This window comes from Dama dama, chromosome 15 (genome assembly GCF_033118175.1).
Source record: "Dama dama isolate Ldn47 chromosome 15, ASM3311817v1, whole genome shotgun sequence".
NCBI lineage: Eukaryota > Metazoa > Chordata > Mammalia > Artiodactyla > Cervidae > Dama > Dama dama.
Genome location: NC_083695.1, coordinates 44,428,982 through 44,443,725, shown reverse-complemented (window position 1 = coordinate 44,443,725; position 14,744 = coordinate 44,428,982). Strand labels below are relative to the sequence as shown.

Here is a 14,744-nt window from a genome sequence, read left to right as displayed (position 1 = left end):
GCAAGAAATTACCTGGCTAGGTAGTGACATGAGCACTCTTACACTGCTCTTGGAGAGTGTAAATGAGAAACCTTTTTGGACAGCAAGGTAGTGGTCTTTATCAAGAATCTCAGATTTTTTTTTCATCTTGAAGAACTTTTGAAAGTTCACATCCATTGTTTCCACTTTTAAGAGTGTAACCTAAGAAAATAAGTATATGAAGATTTATATACAAGGATGTTCAATACATTGATTATATTTTCTCAAACAATGAAAATAACCCAAATATTCAACAGGGAATTATAAAAACAAATTGTTCCATCTGCTTAGTGGAATGCTATGTAGTCAATTTTTAAAAAAATTATATTTTCAATTGATATGTAACCACACACTGTGACTTTAACATTGTAAGAAATATGCAGCAGCAAAAAAGATTGAAAAGAAACAATCAAATGTAAGTAGTGGCACTATCTGGCAATAGGATTTTGAATGATTTCATTTGTTTCTTTATTCTTTCCTAGGTTTTCTAAAATTTCTATAATGTGTACCTATTTTTAGAATTAGAAAATAAATTTTAAGGAAAATAACCCTCAGCTATAATAGGCTTGTAATTTATCTTATAATTTATCTACATAAAGGAAAGAGTGTGTGGTCACTTACCTGCCTGTGTCCCATACTGGGTTTCTGGTAGATGAAATGCACATCTCAGGGACATCAGTATGTATGCTAACTTATGTGTTATTTCACCAGACACATGGCTTCTGACACACAATATAGTCAAAGTAGAGTTTCACAAAACACATCACTAAAGTATACTAAAATAAGGTTATTTACTTAAAAATGATACATTGGATGTAATCTATATATAGAACAAAGCAATCAATGGTAAACTTAATAAGGCACCTTTTAAACCAGATGCTGTACAAAATACATTTAGTGTATTACATATCAAAGATGAATCTATATTTTTGGTGTTTTACAATTGCATAATAAAACTGCCTGTTTTTAACCCTTTTCAGTGTTTATGTACAACTTTCCTAATTAAGCTATAATGATACTTTCATTTTATACAATATATACTACATTTTAGTTTTTAAAATGGGCAAGGACAACAGTCACTAAATGGGCTTAAATAATTCCACTCAAAGCATAGTACAGAGCACAAGCTAAAATTACAATATATTTAACCCTTTGCAAAAGCAGTATTCACATACTTTCCTTATGGGACAATTATTACATGTAACTTCATGTGATGCTGCCCTAGATTTAATTTGATTTTTATGAATATGTCAACTCTCTCTGCAATTTTCACTGTGACTCTCATAACAGCACTGAGGCAAGAAGATAAACTGCTACATTACTATTTTAACATCTGACCCAAGCAAACAATAAATATTACCACTTTTAAACAGTACAAGAGCTGCAACAATTTTTTTTAAAATTAATTCATATTTCTGCTGTTGAAATTATCTTAGATATTTAGAAACATTTCAAAACAACATGAAACACAGGTAATTTAATTTATAAAATCTTGCTTGGAATAAATTATTCAAATTTGATCTTGGGCCAACTTAGAGATGCATGATTCTTTAAACACTGAATTCCATTTTTGTTCTAAACAAAAGCAAAGCATCTGGGGGAAAATAGGTACCAAATATTTTTTTATATAGTGAATAAATTAAAAATCTGGCACATTCTAGGAAAACATAATTTTCAAGAACCTTAAATCACTTTCTAAGGTCAAAAATACTCTTGAAATTGGAAAGGCAATATAAAATGGTGATTGCAGTATCTTTTATGAAAACAATTCCAGAAAAACCAGATTCAAATTTTATGCTTCAGAAACTTGTCCAATAAGAAACACAGGGAAAGCTTAAAATAGACACACTGAAGTCAATCCTAGTGTGCCTTTGATTCTAGAGATGTTTACCAGCAGAAAGAGAATTCATAAGGAGACTTTTCTTTGAGGGAAGATTAAGCTTTGTTGTATTCAGGTAGCTTTGGTTTTTTGTTTGTTTTTATGTTTTACTAAAAGGGATGAGAGACAGAAGCCACAAATTTTTAAGATGCTAAGTTGTAAGCAGGACCAAATAATGACTTCAAGGGTTTTACAAGTTATCTATGGTGCTATGAAATCCTTCCTCTTTTACTCTTTAAATATGAAGTCAGAAACTTAAGAATAAGAGTAAAAGAGGAGAGAAAAAAATAGGTTTCCTGCAGCTGTTTTGTAGGCTTCAGAATTTCAAATATGACATCATTTGCTCTTTAAAGACCATTAATATTAAAAAAATCTTTTGTTAGAAAATACTTTTATTGAACAAGTTTCTATAGTTAGTCCTTGATGTCATTTTTAATAGATCAACTTAATTAAAAAATTATAATGGTCATAATATTACCTGGAATTTTTGCTTCCACATAATATTTTAACAATTCTAAGAATAGTTTGCCTTTCTTTACATTTTCCTTTATTAGGATGACAAATTATTTTCAAGATTTATAGTTATCAAATAAAAAATAAATCAAGGTTAACTTTAACTATATCAGAGCTCATAATTATTCTTAAATTACATGGCAAGTTAGATTAAAACATCTATATTTCTCAGTATAGTGATGGGGACAACATTCTCAAAGAGCAAGTTATTGGGTACTATCAATATATAAATTTACTTATCTTGATGAACACTCCAAACTTTAGTTATGTTAGATGGTAAACTATTAAACTTGGTCAAAACTGTCAAAGCAAATTTCAAATTTGTGAAATTTGACCAATATATTGAGTTTCATCCTTAAATATCAATCAAATTTTTGGTAATGGACAGATATGGGCTCTGATTCCTCCACTTTTGAAGTTTTTTTTTACTATGTTGTTATGATAATCACATTTATTTTATGCAGTATTCAAGAAAATCCTCACTTTATGCATCCATGAGCTGTTTGTTCAGAGTAAGACAGTAATATTTAAAAGGCATTACAGAAATATAATTTTAATAAGTAGATCAGAGTTACTCCTTGGGAAAACAAGGCATCCATGAAATATGTATTATATTCAAATATGTTATTGAATAAGAGCTGTATGGTACAGATACAGGTACTGACTAGATATTGAACTTTTTGCCTGACCCTTCACTGTTTTCACAAACTTATGAAACTGAAGTCATAAAACTAAAAATTTTAAATGATTTAAGTGTCTAAAATAGTTGATGACAAATGTGTATTAACTTGTGAGATAGAAATTTCTAATTTGAGGATCCTTTCATAAACAGAACTGAGATGATGGCATCTTAATGAAAGTCTATACCTAAACTTAAACAAAGTCCTAGATTTGATATACTGTTTTGAATTAATTGTGAAGATTTCACATGCAGTTTCTACTTTATATATTTTTCTGATGATCTTTTAATGTTTTTCCCTTAAGGATGGGATATGAGGTACACATGAGCTGGTTTCTATAGTATTAATGTATGTACATGTATAAAATATGGTTGTAAAGGAGCAGGTATTTTGCAAGTAAAGCATATTACACACAAAATATAAATAACTTCCCTTTTAAAAGTTACTGAGAATAAAGAATACAGAACATGGTTATAGGCACTTACATTGCTATCAAATTCATTAATTAGTATTCACTTCAATAAGAAGTGTTTTCTTTAGAAGGTTTCATGGCATTGGAAGTTCCAACTTTGGACAGGATGCTTTTCATGACAGTAATAACAATTAACAACAAAAAAAGTTTGTGGTGGGAGGAAAACAGTCCAAATTTACATACACTTTTAACTCCTTTTGGCCTTTATATTAACTTTAATGTTAAAAAATAAAGTTGGTGGAGAAGCTAGCTCACTTGCAAGGTAAATGGCTTTTATGCAATTGGCAAATCTCGGTCAGATAATGCATTTGTAAAGCACAAAACCCACAGCCACCAATATCTTCCTGTGCATTCACAAATTATTTTCTTCTAATTCAAATGGCAGCAGAGGAACTCTGGTATGCACGTATGTACACAGACACACACACACCATCATCAAGGCATGACAAACTATCATAAACTAAGCAGTACTGTATCCCAAACAGACCATAATCCATAGGCTGTTTACAAAGGCAGAATACAAATAGATTAAATTTTTTTCAGGTAGAAGGCAAACGTGTATATTTCTCCATCTCTGCTGAATTCATTTATCTTCTCAAGGCTTTCACAGAAAGCACCATTTTATGAACAGGTAATTCAGTACCCAGAGTTTGACTGGAGACTTATTAATCAGGATTGAAGTCTTGATGCAGTTCATAAAAATCCAATTAAAAAAAAGGCATCAAAAACCACATTTAAAATAAAGTTGTCCATATATAAAGAATGAAGTGTTTAGAAGTTCCCAGCTTGTATTCTACAGAGTACTGAAAGGTTTAATATTAGCAGCCTGTGAAGGTGTAGTGAGTGAGGAGAGTCTGAGAACCAAGTTAACATCCTCATTCTATTCTAATTCCACCCATTCCTTGGGTGAAAACAATTCTTGCAGTCTAGAATTTCTCCTCACGATTTTTTATCTGTCAAATCTTTACATCTTGGGATTCAACCATCTTGGCAAGTGTCTTCTTGATTCTCAGAGCTGTAAGTCTGGAGGCTGGATTGTGAGCCCAGCATTCTGACATTAGCTTCAAAACTGCTCGTAGACACTGAAAAATAAAGAGAATGTCATGAGTGGGTAAGTGTCTTTGGCAACACTCAGCAATCACTTCCTGAGAGGACTGAATCCCACTTACTTCATCACTGTTCCATCGATTAGACACAATTGGCCGCAAACGTTTAACACACACAACCTCACGCATGTCTTCGTATGATGGATCATTGGGTACCATGTTGTAATATGGCAACTGGTATTCTTCTACTATTCCTGCAGTGAGTGAGAAAACAGTGGGCACAAAAAAGGTGGCTGGAAAAAATATATCAATCCCTTCAGCACTTCTTACTGAACTAAGGAACTATGATTCCCCCATAAAGAAGAAAAGATAACTGAGTAGATGATTCATGTTTAATAGTAAATTTATGTTTTACTCTCCTTTTAAAATATCTGATTATTTTCTATATCCCCACCATAGTTGTCCATATTGAACATAACAATATCCCTTAAAATAAGCAAAGTGAACCATTCAACCTAAATTTTTAGTCTTATTTTTTATGTACACAGTTGCTTCTACTAATAAATGAGGTTTTTTCTTTGTTTTGTTTTTTTCTGCAGTAGAAAGACTGTAGAAATGAGTTAATAAAGCAGACCCGAAATTGCTATCTGTATAAAAGGCCTGCTTGCAAGATTGGCACTTAGCTGCTATCTGGGAACTTGCCTGGTAAACAGCTCTCTTTACTCATATAAATGAAAAGGGTGGCCTTTGTACCTAGACTATTTGTGCAAACAATATAATTTATGCTGACCACCTGCTTTCTTTCTAGAAGTTTAGAATTTTGACACATGCCAGGCAGAGGATGCCCATGTGACCAGTCTCCAAAAAAACCTCTGGGTACTAAATCTCTAATGAACTTCCCTAGATGACAATATTTCACATTTTTACAGTTCACTGCTGGGGAATTAAGCACATCCTGAGTGACTCCACTGGGAAAGGACTTTCAGAAGCTTCTGCCCCATTTCCTCTGAACTTTTGCCCCACGTGCCTTTTTTTCTCCCTTCGCTGATTCTGATGTGTATCCTTTCAGTGTAACAAATCTTTGCTATGAAGACAACTGTACCCTGAATCCCGAGAGTCCTAATGCAATTACAGAACCAGAGAGTGATCCTGGAGATCCCTGACACAGATGACATCTAGATTATACAACTGGAGCTGTTATTTTCTGAATGATGAGTGTACAGACATAACCAGAGACATGCTACCTAAACTCCTACCTCCTGTGATACAACGACGAGCCATTTCCCAAATGATCAAGCCAAAGCTATAGATGTCAGCCATTATGTAGGGCTGGAAATGGTTTTTATTCAGGCTTTCATCTAGCACTTCTGGAGCCATGTAGCGTTTGGTACCCACCCTAGTATTCAAAGGTACATCAACTTCATTTGTGTCACTGAAAGAGAAGACAGAAAACGTCCAGGTTGAGGGAAAAGAAGAAAATCGTTTCTCCTCTATTTTCGCTGCATTGTGTAACAGTCAGAATTTGTCTCTCTCTCTATGTGTATGTGTGTTCGTATACACAACTAAATAAAATGAAAATCTATCTAATGAGTCTACATTTCCTTATCAGTCAGTAATCCTTGGGGCTAGATGTATTTTGAAATTTAACATCTTTCAGATTTTAAAAAAGTGTTATACTCTTTAAATATATGCTATATATTATATAACATCTCCAGCAGGGTCTGGAGCAGTACTGAATTAAAACCATTACTAAGTCCATAGCAAAAAACTAAGTATGAATATTCATAGTTAACTGAATAAATAAAGACAGTAAATACCTCAAATCAGTTCAGGCCAAGTTTTGTCACCAAGTAAGTTCTGTGTCTCTCTAAGGAAGAGAACAGTACTGAATATAAAATGTGGTAGATAATTATGTCCTAGGACAAGTGAATGTGAAAATTGAGAGGCATCATTTGCTTTTTTCATTCTCATGTGATCCTTTGTGATTTAGGATTACATTTTTTTCTTTATGGGTCCAACCAACTTAGTTCTATTGTGAGTCATGTTTACATAATCATATTGCAATATTTATCTTTGTTTTTTTTTAATTTTGGGAGTATATTTTAGAGTTTGAAGACATGAATGACTTTTTTTTTAGGTTCCCAGATCTGTTAAGATTTTGGAAACTATTCTGAAATGGACATCAATATAAGGTACTTTATATTTTCTTAAATGGCATCTGATGAATACTTGAGCCAATAAAAACTCCCCTGATAGAAAAAAACAATAGGATAGAAAACTGTAATAATGACAGAAGAAGATTAACTTTTTTGATGTTTGCTTTATTATGTACTTTAATTTTATGGCCTGACATCAATTTTGAAATGTGAAATGGCTGCTGTCCTCTAGAGTTATAACATTAAAACAATTTCAATGGTTTCCTAAAAATGTGATATTCTCATCGTTTAAAAATATTGACAATATCAAGTAGGGATGAAGCAATGGCATACATAAATCTTGTTTATGGGAGTATAAACTGATGCACATTTTCTAAAGGGAAAACCTATTAATATAGTTTAATATGTACATACTCTCTGTCTAGCCCCTTCTGCAGAAATCCATTATGAGGAAATACTTTTACAAGTACTCTGGAATATTATATATTGATAAAATACAATATTCATTGAAGTACTTTTTAAATAATAGAACTGGAGGCAACTTTAATGTCCATCAGTTGGGTCATAGATGGGATAAATTATAGTAATCTATAAAATGGGAAACTTTCCATACTGCTGTTAAAAAGAGTAAAGATCTATATAAACTGAAGTAGATGTCTAAGACAATAAAAAGTAGGAAATCAAGAATTATGTAGAATAGGATGCAATTTTTGTAAAAAACAAAAACCACAATGAGAACAAAACACTAAGACAAACCTCCCCCCAGAATCCTAATTTATAATTACATAAGCACAAATACATGCTTGGAGGGCCTCCCTGGTGGCTCAGATGGTAAAGACTCTGCCTGCAATGCAGGAGACCCAGGTTCAATCCCTGGGTTGGGAAGATCCCCCAGAGAATGGAATAGCAACCCACTCCAATATTCTTGTCTGGAGAATTCCATGGACAGAGGAGCCTGGCGGGCTACAGTCCATGGGGTCGCAAAAAGTTGGATACAACCGAGTGACTAGCACATTCACTTTACTTTTTTTCACATGTTTGGAGTCCCACTGTCCTGAATACAAATACAAACAGGTAAATATCTTTAGGAGATTAAAATAATTCCAAAACCAGGCAAAGAACCACTCACCTGTTGAACTTAACAGCAAGGCCCAGGTCAGCAATACAGCAACTTCCATTTTTCTTGATGAGGATGTTTTTGCTCTTTAGGTCTCGATGAGCAATTGCAGGCTTTCCTTGAGTGCCATAAATTTCTGTGTGGAGATGGCACAGACCACACGCAGCTGAATAAGCCAACTTAAGCAGGGCTCTGGTGTCTAGTGTAGCACATTTCAGGAAATCATAGAGAGATCCGTTTTCATGGTAGTCAGTAATCAAATAGAGCTGAGTCCAAGAACCTGTACCTTTAATGTCTGCTGCTATAAAACCTGTTCAATTGATGAGTTTAAAAGGTTAGTTATCAGAGGTGGCTAGGAAGAATAAAAGATGCTCATTCAGGATACTGAGAATAACTTGGGTATCATCTATAGATAACCTGACAACATCTCTTGAATGTATTACCCAAATTTTTATCTGTCATTTACACATGTCTATACTTTTGTAATTAATTTAAATAATCTTAATCATAAAAATGATAATACGATTAAGAAAAAGATCACATATATAATAACCTGAGGGAATGCTGTTAATCTACATGATTCCCTAAGCATCAAGAGCTATGAAGAAGGAATGTGGAAAACGCTCTTCATTTCAAACTGAAAAGCAGACACATTAAAAAGTTCAGTTCAGTTCAGTTACTAAGTTGTGTCCGACTCTTTGTGACCCCATGGACTGCAGCACTCCAGGTTCCCCTATCCATTAACAACTCCTGGAGCTTGCTCAAACTCATATCCATCAAGTCAGTGATGCCATCCAACCAACTCATCCTCTGTCATTGCCTTCTCCTTCTGCCTTCAGTCTTTTCCAGCATCAAGGTCTTTTCCAATGAGTCAGTTCTTCGCATCAGGTGGCCAAAGTATTGGTTAACTAAACTATGTTCTATGCTAGCACGTCTCTCCCCTCACCCCCATTTACACAACAGCAAAATAACCCAGGTATGATTTGATCAGTGCAGTGCATAAACTCATCTACCTTCCCTGGCTTCTTTCCTTCCCTGGCTTTCTTTTCAGCTACAATTTCCTTGCCCTTTACTTTAGAGTTAAATATTAAGTTCAGTTCAGTTCAGTCGCTCAGTCATGTCCGACTCTTTGCGACCCCATGAATTGCAGCATGCCAGGCCTTCCCGTCCATCACAAACTCCCACAGTTTGCTCAAACTCATGCCCATCAAGTCGGTAATGCCATCCAGCCATCTCATCCTCTGTCATCCCCTTCTCCTGCCCCCAGTCCCTCCCAGCATCAGGGTCTTTTCCAATGAGTCAACTCTTCACATGTGGTGGCCAAAGTACTGGAGTTTCAGCTTCAGCATCAGTCCTTCCAATGAACATTCAGGACTGATCTCCTTAAGGAGTGGACTGGTTGGATCTCCTTGCAGTCCAAGGGACTCTCAAGAGTCTTCTCCAACACCACAATTCAAAAGCATCAATTTTTAAGCGCTCAGCTTTCTTCACAATCCAACTCTCACATCCATACATGACCAGTGGAAAAACCATAGCCTTGACCAGATGGACCTTTGTTGGCAAAGTAATGTCTCTGCTTTTCAATATGCTATCTAGGTTGGTCATAACTTTCCTTCCACAGAGTAAGTGTCTTTTAGTTTCGTGGCTGCAGTCATCATCTGCAGTGATTTTGGAGCCCCCAAAAATAAAGTCTGACACTGTTTCCACTGTCTCTCCATCTATTTCCCATGAGGTGATGGGACCAGATGCCATGATCTTAGTTTTCTGAATGTTGAGCTTTAAGCCAACTTTTTCACTCTCCTCTTTTACTTTCAACAAGAGGCTTTTTAGTTCCTCTTCACTTTCTGCCATAAGGGTGGTATCATCTGCATATCTGAGGTTATCGATATTTCTCCCAGCCATCTTGATTCCAGCTTGTGCTTCTTCCAGCCCAGCGTTTCTCATGATGTATTCTGCATATAAGTTAAATAAGCAGGGTGACAATATACAGCCTTGACGTACTCCTTTTTCTATTTGGAACCAGTCTGTTGTTCCATGTCCAGTTCTACTATATTCAACTAAGAGTTCGATCCTAACTAAGCTATCGCCCACTTGCCCATCAATGCCTCATCACATCTGCCTTTTCAGCCTGGTTCACTGACAAGCAAGTTCACGATACTGGCTTTCTTTCCTTCTCCTTTTATCCTCCCTCTCTTCAGAAGGTCAGAGTGCTGAGTTGAATAATAGCCCTCCCTGCCACAACCAATTCATGCCTACCAGGTCTCTATAAATGTGACCTTATTTGGAGACAGGTCTTTGTAGATATAATCAAGTTCAGGTGAGGTGAATACTAGATTACAGTGGATACCTACTCAATGACTAGTATCCTCACAAGAAGAGGGAAGTTTGGACACAGACACAATGGGTGAAAGGTCACGTGCCAACAAAGACAGATACTGGAGTGTGAAATGCTGAAGACAGTTAGCTGGCAATCACCAGAATCTGGATGAGGCAGGAAGAGTCCTCCCCTAAAGACTTCAGAGAGCCTGGACCTGCCAACACCTTGATTTTAAACGTCTGGCCTTCAGAACTCTGGAGAGGATTAAGTTTCTATTGTTTTAAGCCACATGGTTTGTGGTAATCTTCAATAAGCAGTTCTAAGAAAGTAATACAATTAACGTAGGAAACTATTAGCAACATGCTATGCACTCTCTAAAGTAAAGGGCAAGGAAATAGTAGCTGAAAAGAAGCCAGGGAAGGTAGATGAGTTTATGCGCCATACTGATCAAATCATACCCAGGTTATTTTGGTATTGTGTAAATGGGGGTGAGGGGAGAGACCTACTAGCATAGAACATAAATGAGGCTACATCTTATAGAGGTGGGGGGGTAATTTCCTTTACAGGAGGCAAAAGTACACATAGTTAAAGTTACCTAGAAAATTGTTTAAATTACCTTTTAGAGACTTTTAAACAAACTGAAGGTCTCTGGCAACTCCTACCACAAGTCTTATAGAAGCCGCTTTTCAAACAGTATTTGCTCACTTCATGTGTCATGTTTTGGTAATTCTCAAGAAACTTCAAACTTTTTCATTATCATTATACTTATTATGGTGATCTATGATCAGTGATCTTTGACGTTACTACTGTTAGTTGTTTTGGCATTTTTTAGCAGTAAAGTATTTTTACACTAAGGTATGTACATTGTTTATTAGACATAATGCTACTGCACATTTAGGCTACAGTACGGTATAAACAACTTTTAAATGCACTTGGAAACCAAAATATTTGTGTCATTTGCTTTATTGCTCTATCTGATTTATTGCAGTGGTTTGAAACCCAACCCCAAAATATCTGAGGTATGTATAGAGATTGGCTGGTTGCATTCAGGACTGGGTTGTATTTAAAGTATGTATTCCACTAGGTTTCCTTTAGCCAAATGCACACAGCCGAGCTCACGTATGTTTTCAAGCCCTTGAGCTAGGCTTCCACCAGCATCCCTTTAACTTTGTAGAATATGGAACTAAAATCAAATGTGTACTCACCAAGTATGTTTTCATGGCGCATTAGCACAGTTTGATAGATTTCTGTTTCTCGAAACCAGCTAGCTTCTTCAGTGGTAAAAAACACTTTGACTGCCACTTTCTCACCACGCCATTTACCCATCCACACTTCTCCATATCGGCCTTTACCAACTTGCCGAACCATCTGAATCTGTTTGGCAATAGTTCGCTGAACCTTAATAGGAAAAAGTAAAATGAGAAGTATTAAGGTTGAGAGAGTGGTTTAATAGGCCAACCCATCAAAAAGGATGGTATACACTACCAACCAACTCCAATATTAACATTTATGTAGTTGGCCTCTGTATCCATTCTGCATCCTTGTAAATGGAAGGCTGGCTGTAAGGGACCTGAGCATCTCTACATTTTCATATCTTCAAGGGATCCTGGAACCAATCCCTCAGGTAAATCCCGAGGGAAGACTGTACTGTATTCAGAAGAAGATGAAACAATGTACAATATATTCTAAAATCACAAAATATATTCTAAAATCTGTCAGTGTGACAGACTGTTTGCAAAAATGGTCAATATAATTCCCCTCTAGTACACACAGTCTTGGGTAGTCTCCCTGCCCAGACTCTGGGCTTGGCTACATGACTTGCTTTGGGCAAAAGAATAACAGCAAAAGTATTAACAGAACAAGTGAAAAGTCTTTGTGCATTGGGATTTGCCCTTTCTTGCCATTTTAGGGCACTCTGTAACCAAAATGAGCAAAACCATCCCAACCATTGGCCATGTACATAAACTTTACCATTTGGGTCTGGCTGAACAAATTCAGAAAAAGAAATGCCAAGAAGACCCACAGCATGAAAAATAAATGTTAGCTGTTTCAAGTCACTGACGTTTGGGGTGGTCTATCATGTCACAAAATCCAAAATGACAGTTAAAAATGTTCAACTCAGTCTGTACGTAAGATCCCACACGATCTGGCCCTTGCCTAACTCTTCTGCCTGATCTTTCACTCTAATCCCCCATGGGCACCCCTCTTATTTATCTTGTTTCAGTTTTTAGAATTCAGTCAAGCTCATTCCTATCTCAGTCTTTTTGTATGTGTAGTTTCCTTAAAAGTATTATTTCTCTCTTAAAAACTTTCATAGCACATATATATTTCTCAGTTGCTGCACTTATCACAATTATAACTATTTGTATATATATTTGTTTGAATTCCATCCCCCACGACTTACAGAACACAGATATTTATATAGGACAATAACTTTAGTACAATACTGCTTTCATCAGTATTTCTTGGATGAAAGATGCACATAAATTGCTACCTTTCATTTTCAGAAACATTTTCAGCCAATCTCAACTAATAAAATGACACTGACACTAAGGTCCAGGCTGGAAACATAGTTAAAATGCACTAGATTTATGAGTATCTAAACTGACTTACTTTATATACCACTTATTACAAGATCCTTTTGTGATTTCTTTTTAGAAAGTTGGAATTATTGAGGTCTAATTTATATATAATAAAATTCACTCTTTTTGAAAACTGTGTGTTGACAAATGTATACAGTCATGTAACCAGAACCAAACATCACAATTAAGATGTCGAGTATTTCTATAATTTAAAAAAGTTTTACCGCTTTAAAGTCAATTCCCTCCCCACCTACCTTCAGTCTTTGGCATCACTGATTTCTTTTCTGTCCCTACAGTTTTGAATATGACATAAATGGAAACATACAATAAGTAGCCTCTGTGTCTAGCTTCTTTCATTCAGCATAAAATACTTTGAAATGTACTTCGTTGCTGTTGCATGTATCAGTAGTTTGTTCCTATTTACTGACAAGCAGTATCCCACTCTAAGAATGTACTGCAATTTATTCATTGCAGTACAGATGGATTTTTGAGTTGTTTACAATTAAAAAAAAAAAATCGAAAACATTTACTTGTTTATTTATTAGGCCACATGGCATGTGCAATGTTCCCTGACCAGGGATTGAATCTGTACCTCTTCCCAACTCCTGCCTTCCTGGTGGTGGAAGCACGGAGTCTCAACCACTGGACCGCCAGGGAAGTCCCCAGGCTGTTTACAACTTATTATAAATAAAGCTGCTATGAACATTTATAGTCTTTGTATGGAACATGTCTGCATACCTTTTCTTTTTTTAAATTTATTTGGCTGCGTTGTGTCTTAGTTGTGGCATGCAGGATCTTGACTGCTATGCACAGGTTCAGTAGTTGCAGCTCGTGGGCTTAGTTAACTGCCCCTCAGCATATGGGATCTTAGACAGCCAACCAGGGATTGAACGCACATCCCCTGCATTGCAAGGCAGATTCTCAACCACTGGAGCACCAGGGAAGTCCCTGCGTATCTCTTCTGTAAACACTTAGCAGAGGGACTGCTTCACTGCATAAAAAGTCAACTATCAACCTGTTTCCCAAAGTAGCTGTATTTTACTTATCAATCAGCATTGCATGAGATTTCCAGGTGATCTATCTTCTTTTCCACACTTAATACTCTTGGTTTTCATCAAACTAGTGAATGTGTAGTAGTATCTCATTGTATTTAATCTGCATTTCCCTGATGACGCTGAGCATCTTTTCATGTGCTGTTCATATCTGCCATCCTTATATTTTCTTTGGGCAAGCGACTGTTCAAATCTTTTGTCCATTTAAAAGACTGGGTTTTTGACTCATTACTGAGTTGTAAAAATTCTTTATATGTTCTGCAACACAAATTCTTTACCAAAACTCTTCTGCCAGTTTGTGACTTTATTTTTTCATCTTCTTAATTGTATCTTCTGAATAAGAAAAGTTTTAAATTTTAAGAAAAGACCAATCTATCATTTTTTAAAATGACTTTTCCTTTTGTGTCCTAAGAAACCTATGCTCAAAGTTATAATAATTTCCTAAAACATTTTCTTTTAAAGGTTTTGTACTTTTATATTTAGGTCTATGATCCATTTCAAGGTGGTTTTGCATTGTATATGGAGTGAGGTAAGGGTCAAGATTCACCATCTGGCAAATGGATACCCAATTTTTCCTGCACCCTTTGTTGAATAGACTCTTTTCCTCACTGAATTACTGTGGTATCCAAATCGATTGACTACATATGTGTATGTTCATTTTCAGACTCTATTCTGTTCCACTGACATACACATTTATCCCGATGCCGGGATTAAACAGTGTTGTCTACTGTAGTTTCACAATGAGCCCAGAAATCAGGTAGTGAAACCTTTACTCTTTTTCAAAACTGTTTTGGCTCTTCCAGGTCCTCTGCATTTCCAAATACTCATTAGAATAAGCTCATCAATTTCTATAAAAGTTTGCTCTGATTTTGATTTGGACTGAATTGAAACTATAAATCAATTTTAGGCTAA

General features: G+C 35.7%; 1 protein-coding gene across 1 annotated transcript in view; it reads right to left on the bottom strand.

Moving 5' to 3' along the window:
- Window positions 1-790: 790 nt before the first annotated feature.
- Window positions 791-14,744, bottom strand: part of BMPR1A (bone morphogenetic protein receptor type 1A) — a 145,511-nt gene continuing 131,557 nt past the window's right edge. Inside the window, exons 9-13 of the mRNA XM_061161964.1 lie at window positions 11,404-11,596; window positions 7,894-8,191; window positions 5,865-6,040; window positions 4,732-4,862; window positions 791-4,644 (exon numbers count right to left, since the gene is read on the bottom strand). Coding sequence (XP_061017947.1) covers window positions 4,519-4,644; window positions 4,732-4,862; window positions 5,865-6,040; window positions 7,894-8,191; window positions 11,404-11,596 — 924 coding nt within the window. The 3' untranslated portion in view covers window positions 791-4,518. The remainder of the gene's footprint in view (window positions 4,645-4,731; window positions 4,863-5,864; window positions 6,041-7,893; window positions 8,192-11,403; window positions 11,597-14,744) is intronic.